This window comes from Silurus meridionalis, chromosome 24 (assembly GCF_014805685.1).
Source record: "Silurus meridionalis isolate SWU-2019-XX chromosome 24, ASM1480568v1, whole genome shotgun sequence".
Lineage (NCBI taxonomy): Eukaryota > Metazoa > Chordata > Actinopteri > Siluriformes > Siluridae > Silurus > Silurus meridionalis.
The window spans coordinates 9,994,412-10,008,634 of NC_060907.1; the positions used below are offsets into that span (position 1 = coordinate 9,994,412).

At 37.4% G+C, this 14,223-nt stretch overlaps 1 protein-coding gene, 1 long non-coding RNA gene and 1 other non-coding gene across 4 annotated transcripts in view; 2 read left to right on the forward strand and 1 right to left on the reverse strand.

Moving 5' to 3' along the window:
• Nucleotides 1-7,844, forward strand: part of arhgef7b (Rho guanine nucleotide exchange factor (GEF) 7b) — a 30,462-nt gene extending 22,618 nt beyond the window's left edge. The window contains exons 12-22 of one of the 2 annotated variants that reach the window (XM_046837091.1): nt 346-492; nt 1,269-1,355; nt 1,455-1,524; nt 1,661-1,788; nt 2,124-2,330; nt 2,898-2,988; nt 3,115-3,204; nt 4,825-5,004; nt 5,578-5,677; nt 5,972-6,026; nt 6,491-7,844. In XM_046837091.1, coding sequence (XP_046693047.1) covers nt 346-492; nt 1,269-1,355; nt 1,455-1,524; nt 1,661-1,788; nt 2,124-2,330; nt 2,898-2,988; nt 3,115-3,204; nt 4,825-5,004; nt 5,578-5,677; nt 5,972-6,026; nt 6,491-6,613 — 1,278 coding nt within the window. In that variant the 3' untranslated portion in view covers nt 6,614-7,844. The remainder of the gene's footprint in view (nt 1-345; nt 493-1,268; nt 1,356-1,454; nt 1,525-1,660; nt 1,789-2,123; nt 2,331-2,897; nt 2,989-3,114; nt 3,205-4,824; nt 5,005-5,577; nt 5,678-5,971; nt 6,027-6,490) is intronic. The other variant, XM_046837093.1, reaches the window with a different exon arrangement.
• Nucleotides 7,845-8,711: 867 nt separating this feature from the next.
• On the reverse strand, nt 8,712-8,783 carry trnak-cuu. The gene has a single exon. It is a non-coding gene; the product is annotated as a tRNA-Lys (tRNA).
• A 2,523-nt stretch (nt 8,784-11,306) lies between these two features.
• Nucleotides 11,307-14,223, forward strand: part of LOC124378507 — a 97,910-nt gene continuing 94,993 nt past the window's right edge. The window contains exon 1 of the long non-coding RNA XR_006924260.1: nt 11,307-11,365. This is a non-coding gene — a long non-coding RNA (uncharacterized LOC124378507). The remainder of the gene's footprint in view (nt 11,366-14,223) is intronic.

The following is a 14,223-nucleotide window of genomic DNA, read 5'->3' on the forward strand; positions in this document are numbered from 1 at the left end:
TTACAGAGAATAGAGAAACACAGAGATGAAAAGAGAGAAAGTGGACATAGCGTGCTATTTTATTAGGACTGTCCACATACGGTCCACTATTGTCCTCGATTTTTATTTTCGCTCACTGTCAACGCGTGCATTATTGTTAAATGATGAATTGTTGGAATAGTTGGAAAACGGCTTTTGTCTCCCCCATTCGCCTGCACAATAATGACTGCTGGGTAAAAGCCTGTGCTACATTGGAGCAAATAGCATTGTGGGATTATGAATACCACTCATAGAAAATACAGTCATGTGGGCCATCCTGTGAGTTGTGAACGTGTTTGATATGTCTGTGTGTGTGCTTGGTCTCAGGCGCACTGTCAGGAGGTGAGAAAGAGGAAGGAGCTGGAACTGCAGATTTTGAACGAGCCGGTGCGTGGTTGGGAAGGGGAGGGCATTAAGACCTTGGGCAACGTCACCTACATGTCTCAGGTCTTTATGCAGAACCATGGCAGTGAGGTGAGTCTACATGCAAACATCACTGTCCTCAAGTTCATCTTAATTTGTCTCTGCATTAACAAGACATTAGCTGAACCTGGTCATGTGGCATCACATTTTATGTTATTGCGTCAGTCTAGTGACCAGCATCATTTATTTATTCTTGGTGTCTTAATTACACAATGTATTTATACATTATATGGACATACCACTTTTAGTCCCCATTTGTTGTTGCAATAACCTTCACTGTTCAGGGAAGATGTTCCACTAGATGTTCGAGTTGGATTGTGGAGATTTGTGCTCATTCAGCCACAAGGTCTTTAGTAATGTTAGATACTGATGTAGGTTGAAGGAGGTCTGGGATGTGGTCAGCAATTCAATTCAACCCAAAAGTGTTCAGTAGGGTTGAAGTCAGAGCTCTATAGCAGGCCACTCCAGATCTTCCATGCCAACCCATATAAAAAAAGAATATCTTCATGGATCAGGGGCATTGTCATGCTGGAGCAGGTTTGGGTCTCCTAGTTCAAATGAACGGAAAATGAATGCTCATGCAAAGGCTTCTTATACAATTGTGTACCTCTAATTTTGTGGTAACAGTTCGAAGTTGGAATTCAGGTGTCCCAATACTATATAATGTCCATATAATGCAGCTAGCAACAGTCATAAGCTTTGCTTTTCTGACAGTTGCTCTCCAATAGTAAACAAATAGCCTGTTTTTTGCATGTTGTTGATTTTACCCTGCTTTAACATGAAGTAAACTATGTTATATTGGGTTATGGTTGCTATCATGATTTCAGGAGAAAAATGAGCGCTACCTCCTGCTCTTCCCTCATGTGCTGCTGGTGCTCTCTGCCAGCCCTCGGATGAGCTGTTTTATCTACCAGGTAACTTTACCAGAAGTGTATATTTACAAACGAGTGCAACAGATTGCTTTTGGATAAGTGCCTGCAGGAAGTTACAACAATACATATGCTGGTCCACAGGGAAAACTTCCTCTAATCGGGATGGCTGTTAGCAAAATTGAAGATACAAGAAATGCTTTTGAAATATCTGGTGAGTTTTTAATTATATAATTTTATAGCTATTACACATTCTTGATTATTAATCCAGCCTTGTAATATATGGAATGATGTGTGTAGCTTTATGTGCATTGATTGTATGACTGTGTGTCTGTGCATACCCTTTGTAGGCAGTATGATTGACAGGATCCAGGTGATCTGCAATAACCCTCAGGATTTACAGGAGTGGATGGAGCATCTTCAACACCAAACCAAACGCACATCAACCAGCATTTCCAGTTTAAAACCATGCCATACAGTCAGTGTGCACACACATACATGCATAGAGTAGACTTTCTATAGTGTAAATCTATCAATAATTAAAAAAATATATACAATTATTTATCATTTAGAAAAAACCTGTAAATTATAAGGTTTTATCAGTCTTAAATTTCAATCTTAATGGTCTTAAAATGGTCTCAAAATGTCTTACATTTATTTGGTAAAACCTGCGGAAACCCTGTAAGTTGTAACAATGTGTTGGTATAAACTGATTTAAAAAAAAGTGACACAACCTTCTTAAAAAAAACAACAAAAAACTTCCTGGTGTGCAGATTAGATCTCAGCAGTGTTGTGTTTGATTCCTCCCCCCAGCTCCCCGCTCACCCGCCCACTCCTTCAAGACACTCAGAGAGCCGTGGAGCCTACCACACCCTTCCTCACCCCTCCTCACACGGCACCCCGCACAGCACCATGATGTGGGGACCGTTAGAACCACCAAAAACCCAGAAACCCTGGAGCCTGAGCTGCCTTCGACCAGCACCACCTTTAAAAGCATCGGCAGCTCTCTGTTATAAAGAGGTTTGGATACTGGAATAGTTGTTAATTGATATTAGAAGCTAATATACACATGTGCAGTAAAGTGTCATCTAAGCACCATAAAGTTACAGAGTTTGGTATTGAACATATCTGAGCAAAGAACATTATTAAGACCTGAAAGCTTAAATATCTATTAAAAGCTCATCAGCAACCAGTGCTTAACATGATGCTACCACCCCCCTGCTTCACTGGAAGGATGATGTTCTTAGTGCTTGTTTTTTATTCATAATCATGTGGAGAATTACATTTTTAGGTTAGGCCAAATATTTGATATATACTGTGTGTGTGTGTGTGTGTGTGTGTGTGTGTGTGTGTGTGTGTGTGTGTGTGTGTATATATATATATATATATATATATATATATATATATATATATATATATATATATATATATATATATATACATTTTTGTGGGGTATATTCGTATGTTTATTACGGTTTGTTCCAAAATTTAATTATTCCTTTAGTTGGGCACATGCTCATACTGGCTGCTTCAAAATGTAGTGGTTTATGAATAGAATTTATTGACGATTTTTTTGCCTTTGCACAGGATCTCAGTAAAAGCCCTAAGAGCATGAAGAAGCTTCTGCACAAACGGAAAGAGAGAAAGCCCTCAGATGAGGAGTTTTCTATGAGGAAAAGTAAGTAGATATTAAGTCATTTAAAGATATTTAGATATTTTAAACACATTCATTATTTTAGAGTGCATATGTACAGTATATTATTATACTGTGTACCTCATGTTGATCATTCCAATGCCTATTTAGGCACTGCAGCCCTGGAGGAGGATGCACAGATCCTGAAAGTAATAGAGGCGTACTGCACAAGTGCCAAGACAAGACAAACACTCAACTCAAGTAAGAACATGCTATAAATGGAGCTTGTTAAGCTCGTTGTGTATGACTTGATGTTCTTTTCAAATGTAATTGCACAGTTTTTATATAATGTGTGCACGGTGGTGTTCGATTTTTTTAAAATCACATATGCCACACAGTATGAATTCATGTAACAGATAATACACAATGATGGTCATCACAGAGACCGTTTCATTGTAGAGCAGCCCATTATACTGAATAATTCCTTTCTCAGTTCATATGTTTACTGTTTGGCATTATTAAGCACTATTTTTTCCTCCACATAGCCCAGTTGATATATAATCTGGATGGATGAATTCATCCCATTTCCTTAACTACATATCCTCTGATTGTGGTCTATGACGCAAAGAATTAAAGCCACAGCAATTGGCCAGTAATTGCATTCTTTTCAAATGAATTTATGAACAACACTTTGTGTTCACATCTGTTGCATTTTGCGAAAAAAAACATGGTGAGTTGTTGACAATATGAATTTTATGATTTATATGAATAGCATAAGAGGACAGATGCATTAAAATTAAACTGATTTGTCTCGTATTATTCACTACTGTCAGATCTTTTAACTTGTTCGAGTCAAGAATTCTCCAGCCACTATGGTATAAAGTATTTTTATGATTAGGATTGATCATGACCCGATTAATAATTGTTGGTTACCCACTAGTTGGACTTTTCTCTGTAGAACTCATGTTTCCGTTGTGCTACAGTGACAGAGGACTGCCACAAACTGTTTTGCACTCAGGTCTCCATCAGTGGAAATTTGAATGATGAAACTATAATGAATAAATATCGGGTGTTACCTAAGCTAGTCTGTTTTTTTTTTTCAGGGATGATATTCATGTTATCTCTTAGAATTTTTCCTCACTACCATAGCCTCTGATTCGCTCATTAGGGTTAAACTTATACTGATTAAGATATAGGGACAAATTCATTCATTGAAATTATTATTTTTTTTCTTAAATCCGCTTTGTGGCCATGTCTCTTGATAAAAACGCTGTACAAACTGAATTTCTTATTATTCCAGGTCATTTTTGCAGGTCTTAAAAACCAGATGCATAGGACTAGGTTTATTATGCCATCTTGTAGAACAGCATTTCAACAAAGCAATACTTTTTTTGACAGTATCAGTCTGAAAATGGCTGCTTTAAGGAATAATGCGATCGCAGTCATCAACCTATTTCTGCCGTCTTAACATTTGTGGCACAACAGCTGTTTAGTCTAAAGGAAATCAATGCTGTACTTCATCCTGTAATCGTGTTTCCACTAATCTGACCCTGCATCTTGCATTAACTGTTATTTAACGACTAATATGTAGGGATTCTGCTCTTCTTTGTGACACGTCTTCAGATTTCTTAACCACTTTCTCTGTTTTCTCTCTTCTTTTTTTCCCCTTCATTCACTTTCTCCTCGTGTTTTTTTGTGTTTGCACTTACTTTAATGTTCCATTATTTCTATTTTATTTGAATATTGTTTTATTTCAATTTTCAATTATTTCGGCCCACCATAACATTACCTTATCTCCTTGGTTGGTTTGCTCCACCCCAAACTTTCCCTCTCACTTCCATTTGATTGGTTTGATTTTGTGACCCGCCCCCAAACCATTAGCATGGCAGGGCACTGATTTGATGCATAATCACGTGCTTGCTGATGCCAGCCAGTTGCGTGTGGAGGCTGCCGGTTGTCGTGCCAGTGTCTTGCGCCTGGAACTATCGTCTGACCAATCCGAAGACTCGGATTATGACAGTATATGGACAACCCATAGCTACAGGATGGGTTCCACGTCTCGTAAGGGTTTCTGCAAATGAACACGCTTTGAAAAATTAGAGTATTGTGAATACGTCCCTTTTTTTTTTACTTTTATTGTTCTTACAGATTAGCTCTGTAGAATAGCTGCCTTTTTCCTCTGCTTTTTTGTGTATTTCATCTTATTTGAATATTATATGCGTTTCTGTGACTGTGTTGTTTTAGTATACAGTTCTCTCGGCCACTGGATTATATTATGCTTTAGATTTATTTTTTTCAAGAAAGATCTTCAAGGGCCACGTTTCCAGCATTTCATGTAAAAAGCTATAGTCGCTTTTCCAAAACAGCTTTATCAATGTAAAATATTGTGCTGTAGAGAATTGTGTTGCTTTTTTGGTCATGAGGACATGGAAGATATGATCATGGATGTCAGCAAGTTAATACACATTTAATGGATTTATAAGTTTTATATACTTTTTAATTATTTTTTTTGTAATCTGAAATATCTTTGCATGACTGAAGTCATTGTCACCTGAAACACCTGTAAGTAAATGATAATTATCCAGATGTCTTCCTCCTACAAATCCCAAGATTTACTTTTTCCCCCTGGAACAGGTTCAAGAAAGGATTCAGGACTGCATATGCTTTTCCCTGAAGAGGAGAAGATCATTGTAGAAGAAATAAAAAGCAATGGTCAGACAGTGATTGAAGAGAGGTAAGATCTTTGGAACTTACAAATGAGTATTGAGCACAATTCAGGGAAATATTAATAAATCATAAAATGTAAGAGGCAATCAGATTCAAAAATCTAAATATAGTACATCTGGGGTTGGGAGTGGGATTATTTGCACTTTGTAAGGAATTTGTTTTTAAGTATAAAAGCTTATACAGGATTTTTTGTTGTCTACTTATTTTTGTGAACTTTATTTTTTGTACATAAAAACATTCTGAGATTAGATGCCATTAGGTTTTTAATATCTATATTGTATTGTGATCAATTTCATCATAGGAGTTTGGTGGACACTGTTTATGCACTGAGGGATGAAGTACAGGAACTCAAGCAGGTACATTTTTATGTTCTATAAAAAAAAAAAAATTGATTTTAAGGCTGTGGTAATTTGAAATCAGGCATCATTTCATAATTCTTTTAAATCCAGGAAGTTACCCATGTGCAAACATCAAATGACATGAAATTCATCTAGGAATCACCAACACACTCTCAATGTCTTTTAAACAAGACTTAATCAAGCGATGTTCACTGGATGTCCTATAGGCTATTTAAAACTAGCTCACACATTTGTGCTTAAAGATGAAGAACCAACCCTTTGTATGTTTTGCAAGGGCTATTCTGCTTTTAATGCAAGTAGATAACACTTTTATTTGGTGAGATCTTTAAAGATTTGTTTAGTGAGTTATCACCAGAAAAGGCCTTATATTTTAATTATTTAAGAGGCATTGCTGGGATTTAATTACTTGTAATTCCATCTGGTGCCATGACACAGATTCTTTAAATGGTTTCTGTCTCCAGGATAACAAGAGGATGAAGAGCAGTTTGGAGGAGGAGCAAAAAGCAAGGAAAGAGCTGGAGAAGGTAGTCAGGAGAGTATTAAAGAACATGAATGACCCTTCATGGGATGAAACAAATCTGTAAAGTTCATTGAAGATTGTTATGCATGTGGTCCATGCCAGCCTGGACAGAGGATTCAAATAAACACTGTAACACTGAAAACAGCATGATGCAGCTGAGAAACTGGGCATAACTTTGGACCAAGAAAGCCTTTTCAACTGAGTGTAGAGTTGAACATAATGGAGATACTAACAAGATGAAATGGATCCTGTCACTAAGTAAAGGCTCTTTAAGTTTTCCAGTGCCAAATTTGCTGGTTTTGCCAAATAGCCTGAACTACAAGATATATATCAAGGAGCAAATATAAAAGTGGCCAAATACATCTAATGGGTTTGCCTTTTATTTAATTAAATTTTTTTCATTTTAAGAAAAACATACTAATATATAATTATTGTTAAATATGAGTTAGCCTGTTTTAGAAAAAGTTTCCTATTCACTGCTGTCTTTGCCAACACATCCTTCCCATACTTCCACTGACAGCATGTACCATTTTTTGCAAATAATTCAATGTCACATGGTTCTCAGTTTGACAGAAAGCTTTCTGAGTCTCAGGGAGTCCTTGAATTAAGAAAGTCTGTCCATCAACAGGATATTCTTAGTAATATGTAACAACACTGTGAAAAAACAGGTGCATTTCCAGCAAGAAAACACAGCAGGTACAGTACTATAGACATTCAGAGGAAACTGATATTTTTTTTTTTTGGTAAATGATCTTTTCTTTTTTTCTGGTCAGCTTATACTCTAGCACCAGCCAAACATTGACTGTTTTTTTTTTTAAGTGATATTTGACATTTTTAATTGGTTGTTTTTCTGCTAAGAAATTTGTACACAAAAAAATTCAGGCTATATTTCAAAAGTGCAGATGTGCCTTTAAATCTTTTTTTGGTAAATTCCATTACCAAAACCTACTTGGCATTTTCTCTGCAATTCCAAGACCAATTAAGACGAGTACATATGCAACCAATATTTTTTAATATGCAGCGCTACTAACTGACAACATTCTTCCATGTCGTCTGTCTAATTTATGTATTTAAATGAAATGAAAATGTATGTCTACTGCAAATGTTGATTCTTTACCATTGTCTATGTATCATTTTTTTCCAGTAGGAATTTTTCTGTGAATTTTTCCTTAATGTACTTACTTTCTTGTCTTTCCTACATTTTTATTCATTCAGCTCTGCTTTTTTATGACGTCTTTAATCTATATGATAAATTATGTGAATTTAAATAAAAACGTTTCTTATTTATCCTTTAATACCTCTTTGATCTGAACATTAATGTTAATGACCACATTTATAGTCCTGTACCACAGTGTCTCGCTCCAAATACATTACAGCAACAAAATGGTATTATATAATATCATCATTGAAAAAGTTCATATTTGTTCATTCAAAAAGTTGAATAAATTTTGCAGAATCTGTACAGTGTGAGACTGATTGGATTAAACATCAAATACATACATACATACTATATGGTCAAAAGTATTGGTACACCGGACCTTCCCCGCTACTATATATATGGTTCTTTCCTGAATTGTTGCCACAAAATTGGAGCCACACAGTTGTACAGGATGATCTTGGAGGCGGTAGCTTAAAATTTAATAAAACATAAAAATGTTCTAGCATGACAATGTCTTTTTGCCCAAAGTGAGCTCCACCCTAAACCTTATTAAACACCTTTGGGGATGTATTGGAATGCTGACTGCACCCGAGGACCTCCTCACCCTAAACCTCGACCTGACAATACGCTTGTGGCTAAATGATCACCAATCTAGTAGAAACATCTTTACAGAAACCTGGAGGCTATTATGACAGCAAATACGGACAATATGAGGTATTATGTTAAAAAAAGAAAGTTTTATGATCAGGTGTCCACAAACTTGTCCATATCGTGTATTTGGGAATTAGAAACCTCTTAAAAGGAAGAACTGCCTCATGGAAATATGAAAAGTCCCTATAACTTTCTTTCGGCTTCTCCCATTAGGGGTCGCCACAGCGGACCATCCGCGTGTTTTATTTGGCACATGTTTTTACGCTGGATGCCCTTCCTAACGCAGCCCTCCCCATTTATCCGGGCTTGGGCCCGGCACTAAGGCTTGTGCAACCTTAATGGCTGGGGTTGGTTCCCTGACCGGGGATCGAACCCAGGCCGCAGCGGTAAGAGCGCCACATCCTAACCACTAGACCACCAGGGAACCTATTAATGGGCCCTATATTACACAAAAAACAATTGAGTGGCAATGCATGATCCACTCGCCTTTATTTTTTTCCAAGTACTCTCTAAAACGCTTCTCTACAATTTACCATTTTCTTACACATTTAATGGTTATTATAGCATTTATAGTTTTAAGTTTAGATTATCTGTAGTCATATGTAATTTCTTGACTGTTCAGGGCCAGGATCAATTGCATCAGCATTAATACAGTGTGGACTGCTTTTCAATCATATTTGAATACATGTACTGTGGGGAGGATGAGCTGAGATCAGCAGTTCTGACCGCTCTATCACTAGATGTTTCACTGTTCCAAACCCCATTTTCTCAGATTAACCCTTTTGCTCTGCCCAAGAATATTGGCTTGGTGTAAGCCTGCCTGAAACACTTCTTGTTAATTCCTCTATTGTTCCTTTGCTATTCAGTGTGTGTGGCTAATCCAGATTTGAGGTGGAAACTGTGGAGATTGTCAGTATGTGGATTTTAGCTTGGTAGAATCCTTTCACACACAGGGAGTGGCCAGCAGATTCAGGTGATCATTGGTGGGTCATTGGTGGGATATTGGTGGGATATGGGGGGAAGCATTTTGTCTGGTGTTGACTTGGATTCTGCAGTCTATATTTTGTTCTGCTGAAGTTTTCCCCCTGTTTCCCACAACATGCATTTAAAACCTGGAAAGGAACAAGAGAGCTCAGAGGAAATTCATGTGGACATGAGGAGAACATGCAAAACTCCATCCCAACTGTAACCTTGAGCTCTGGATATGAACTAGATACCTGGTATAATTACAATTTCTTCACTCTTCAATGTAGTAAGAAAGGCGTTTATCCGAAAAGAAAAAAGAACCTAATTTGTATTTGAGGCTGACCCAGGAAACATTCTTCATTGTAATGTTTAAAACATTAATAATGCATTTTTCTCTATTGAACTGCAATTGCTATTTTTTATATGCATTCATATCTATGTGTTCCTTGTTGTTGGTGTGACTGCTGTTTGCGTGTGGGTGTGAAATGTGAAAAGATGTGTTTTCCCCCAAACTGTAACATCCACCTTCTGCCTATTATAACAAACAATGAGCAGAATCAAAAGATTCAAAAGACACGCGATCCTCAGGGATAGCAAGCCATTGTGCGAGATTTTAATCGCTGGCTATGGACCAGGCGGGAAGAAGGCAGGTTCTTTTTGTATGGGCACTGAGGCGATGGTGACATTTGGGGAAGAGAATGACGTTCCGAAGACATTTACATGAGGACAAAGCCTGTGGCGGCGAAGGAAAACAAGAAAGTGAAAGAAAATGTTAGCTGTCACTTAATTGGCCCTGGCTGGGTGGCTTCAGCTGCAGGTAGACACTGTGTGAGATGAGTAAAGATTAATGACTCCTTTTCTTTCCAGAAAACACCTTTAGAGCCAGATGTAGGGCTACAAATGAGGTGTAACCACAGGACCATGAATAGGTTCTTCACTTCTTAATATCAGGGTTACCATTTCTGATGAAATGTTTAAGACAACACAGCAGTGTGCATAGGAACTGATCTGAAAACAGTTTTGACTGCTCCATCTTGTATTTGCAGCACAGATGCACTGATGCTAAAGCTGTCTGTAACTTCAAAGAGAAATTGTTTCTTTATTCCCCTCACAATAGCAGCGTTTGGTCAAAGCCGGCCTGCCGATAGCTTAGTTCCTATTCATAAGCATACCGAATGAACGACAACAGCCTATTCAATCTCTCTCTCATTCTCTCTCATTCTCTCTCTCTCTCTCTCTCTCTCTCTCTCTCTCTCTCTCTCTCTCTCTCTCTCTCTCTCTCTCTCCCCATACACATATACACCTGAGGATTTAGGATGTATATACTGTGCCTTTATTGCGGTGACAAGTCAATTTCATTCTTTTTATGGACGCTGGCTGGCCCTCATTGACTCACAATGGGAAGCATGTAATTTTGCAGATGTTGGTGAAAAGCTCAAATGTCAGCCTCTTTTCAGATGGCCGCTGCTGCCTTTGCCCACAAATGAATAATGTATCATTCACCTTTGTCTAGAGTTTAATATTCGTACATGAGTACAAAGGCGCATAAAAACACATGCAGAAAGAGCGTCTTAATTTATTGTCAAGCCTGTGATAAGGACGAACTCGGTGGTCAGGTTTCCTTAACATGTAGGAGGAGGGTTTAGTCTTATACTTCGGTCTCTTTTAAGATGAGAACAAAAGGGAATTCAACTTGACTGATGGCCTCTGGGTCAAAAGAACTACTGTTCAAAGCTGAAGTTGAGAAAAAGAGGATAAGGAAACAGAATTGACAGAATCATCCCTGTGCTCTTTTAGTTTTCCTCATATCTCCCAACTCTGCAAATGCAGAACATTTTTTAAATATAACTAAATGTACTTTGGTAGGAATTTGACTTAATTGATAACAGTTCCATTATGAGTAACAGGTGCACTTGATTTGATCATTGAGGGTCTCTGGCTATATAAAGGGTTTTACCTGGAACCCCACTTTTACTCTAAAGCTTTGATTATTTTTTAGGTGCAAGCAGAAGAGCCTTTACAAATCCTTGAGAAAGTAAGGTGAGACCCTCACTACATGTGTAATACATTCAGTCACAGACCACGCTATTAGGAACATTTGCCTACTTATTCATGCAAATAACTAAAAAGCCAATCGTGTGGCAACAGTGTTATACAGAAAATCACATAGATCATAGATACGTGTCAGCCAGGAACTTCAGGTAATGTTTACATCAACAGTCAGAATGGGATTGTTGAGGATGGTCATAGCAGATTGTTGGTGCCATAACCTTTAAGAATTTCTATAACTGCTGATATCCTGGGATTTTCACACACACACACACACACACACACACACACACACACACACACACACACACACACACACATGCCAGTTCTGCCCGCATAAATGTCTTGTTGATGAGAGAGAATTGGAGATTCGCCAGTCTAATTCCAGCTGGCAGAAAGGCTACAGTTACTCAGATTACCACTCTGAACATTGTGTTGAGCAGAAGAGCATCTCAGAATGCACAACACGTCAAAGTTTGAGACAGATGGGCTACAATAGCAGAAGATCAGCAGGATCCACATCTATCAGTCAAGAACTAAAACAAAAAACTAAGGCTGCAGTGGGCAAAGTTTTACCAAAACTATACAGAAGAAAACATTTGCCTGGATGGATGAAACTTTGAATTCTATTGAGTCACACAGATAATAGGGTCAGAATCTGATACCAACAGCATGAATCCACTGATCCAACCTGCTGGTGTTTGAGATGGTGTTTAATGTGTAGGGAATGTCTGATACACTCACATTAGCCTGTACCAGAATCTTAAAATGTTTATAAAATCTTGTGGAGTTATTTAATGAGGAATTGAGGCTGTTTTGAATGTGCAAGGAGAACACATCATTCAATATTGATTAGTTAGTAAGATTTTTTTTTATGAACTTAGTTCAAGTTCAAGTGTATTTCTATAGTGTTTTTTTTTTTTTTTTTTTTTTTACAATGGACATTGTCTCAAAGTAGCTTTACAGAACTTAAGAATTAAAGGCAATTATGTGTATTTGCAGGTCTTTTGTGATTTTAACTAGCACAGTTTTTGTGCTATGTTGGGGGCCTGATACTTGACTGAAACTGTACAAAGATATTGTTTTCTTGTAAAAAGGAACATAACTGGGCAGACACAATATATTTCAAAGTCATAAACATAAACAAAAGTTTTGAAATGGGGGTGAATTTGATAGTTCATTTTGATCCAAATTAGGTTTCTTAATGAGGGGCTTAATAACTGCCAACTTGAAGGGGTTTAGGGACGTGACCTAAAGATAGCAAGAAGTTAATTATATTGAGAAGAGGCTCACCAGCTGGAAGTAACACTTCCTTCCGTACTTTAGTTGGAATAGTATTTAACAGACATTTTGTTGATTTGGCTTTGGTGATAAGATCATACAGCTCTTTCTGTTCTATACTTGTAAAACATTGTAATTGTAGTTGTGAATCTTTAGGTGAGACTGGATCACAAGATGCTGTCAGAGGTTGGACCTCCACGATTATGTTTCTAATACTTAAAAAAAAAAATTGTAAAGTCCTCAAGACTTAACTGTGATGGTATACTCTTTTCATATATCTGATTTGTTGTTAATCTAGCCACTCTACTGAAAAGGAACCTGGGATTGTTTCGGTGGTTTAAATGAGTTTGGTGGTTTAAATGAGTTTGATGTTTTTGTTCGCAATTCCAAAAACCTTAAATTTAGTTTTTCTCCATTTTCTCTCCAGATTACAGGCTTGGAGGGATTAGTTTGACTATTATACCATGGTGCAGGTGTTTTTTTCTCTAAACTTTTTTAATCGGATGGGGGAAACGGCATCTAATGTGCTAGTAAGGATAGCGCCTATGTTGTTAGCCATTTCTTCAAGATTATTAGCATTTAGGGTGTTTAGTAAGATGAGATAGATCAGGCAGTTTCTTATGAATCTTAACGTAGTGAGACACAGCTAATCTGCTCTACCGGTTGTGTGTAAAGTATAAGATAATGGTCTGTGATATTATCACTCCAAGGTAAAATATCTCTATCAGTGACGTCTTCTCCGTGGGATATTATTAAGTAAAGTGTGTTATTAAAATGATAAGTCGGTCTAGTGATGTTTTGTTCAACCCCAAAGGAGTTTAGTAAATCCACAAATTATAGTCCTAGGGCATCATTCGCATCATCTATGTGAATATTAAAATCTCCTACAAGCAGCACTCAAAATTGGCCAAGAGGTCTGAAAGAAAATGAACAAGATCTTAAAGAAAATCAATGTAGGGTGCTGGGTGTCTATAAATGGTGGCCAGAGCGAGAGATAGTAGGGGTTTTCTATTTATGTCTAAAAGAACAACATTAAGAACTAACACATCAAATAATTTCAACCTAAATCCTAATCTCTGACTAACATTAAGAGGGCACTATAAATGGTTGCTACACCACCCCCATGACCAGTTTGACAGGGCTCATGCTTATTGGCATATCTTGATGGTGTAGACTCATTTAGACCAATGTAATCATTTGGTTTAATCCAAGTCTCTCTGAGACAGAGGGAATCAAGGTTATTATCTGTGATAATCTCGTTTACAATGAGTGCTTTGTGTGCAAGTGATCCAATAATTAGAATTTAGGAATGTCTCTGGGAACTTCAGCATTGGCCCAATACAGAAAGTTTCACTGGATTTTTTTAATTAAAAACATTTATAAAAATAAAAAGAGTTTAGCTATATGGCGTAACATTAATATATCCTGAGCTCAGGCTCCTGTGTGTGAGGCGTTGCACATGTCCCATATCAATGTGGAATCTTCTGGGTTCTCTGGTGCTCTGATGCAGGGTATGCGTCTACTTTTCTAACTGTATTTTTACTGAGCCAACACTATTTAAATGGCCG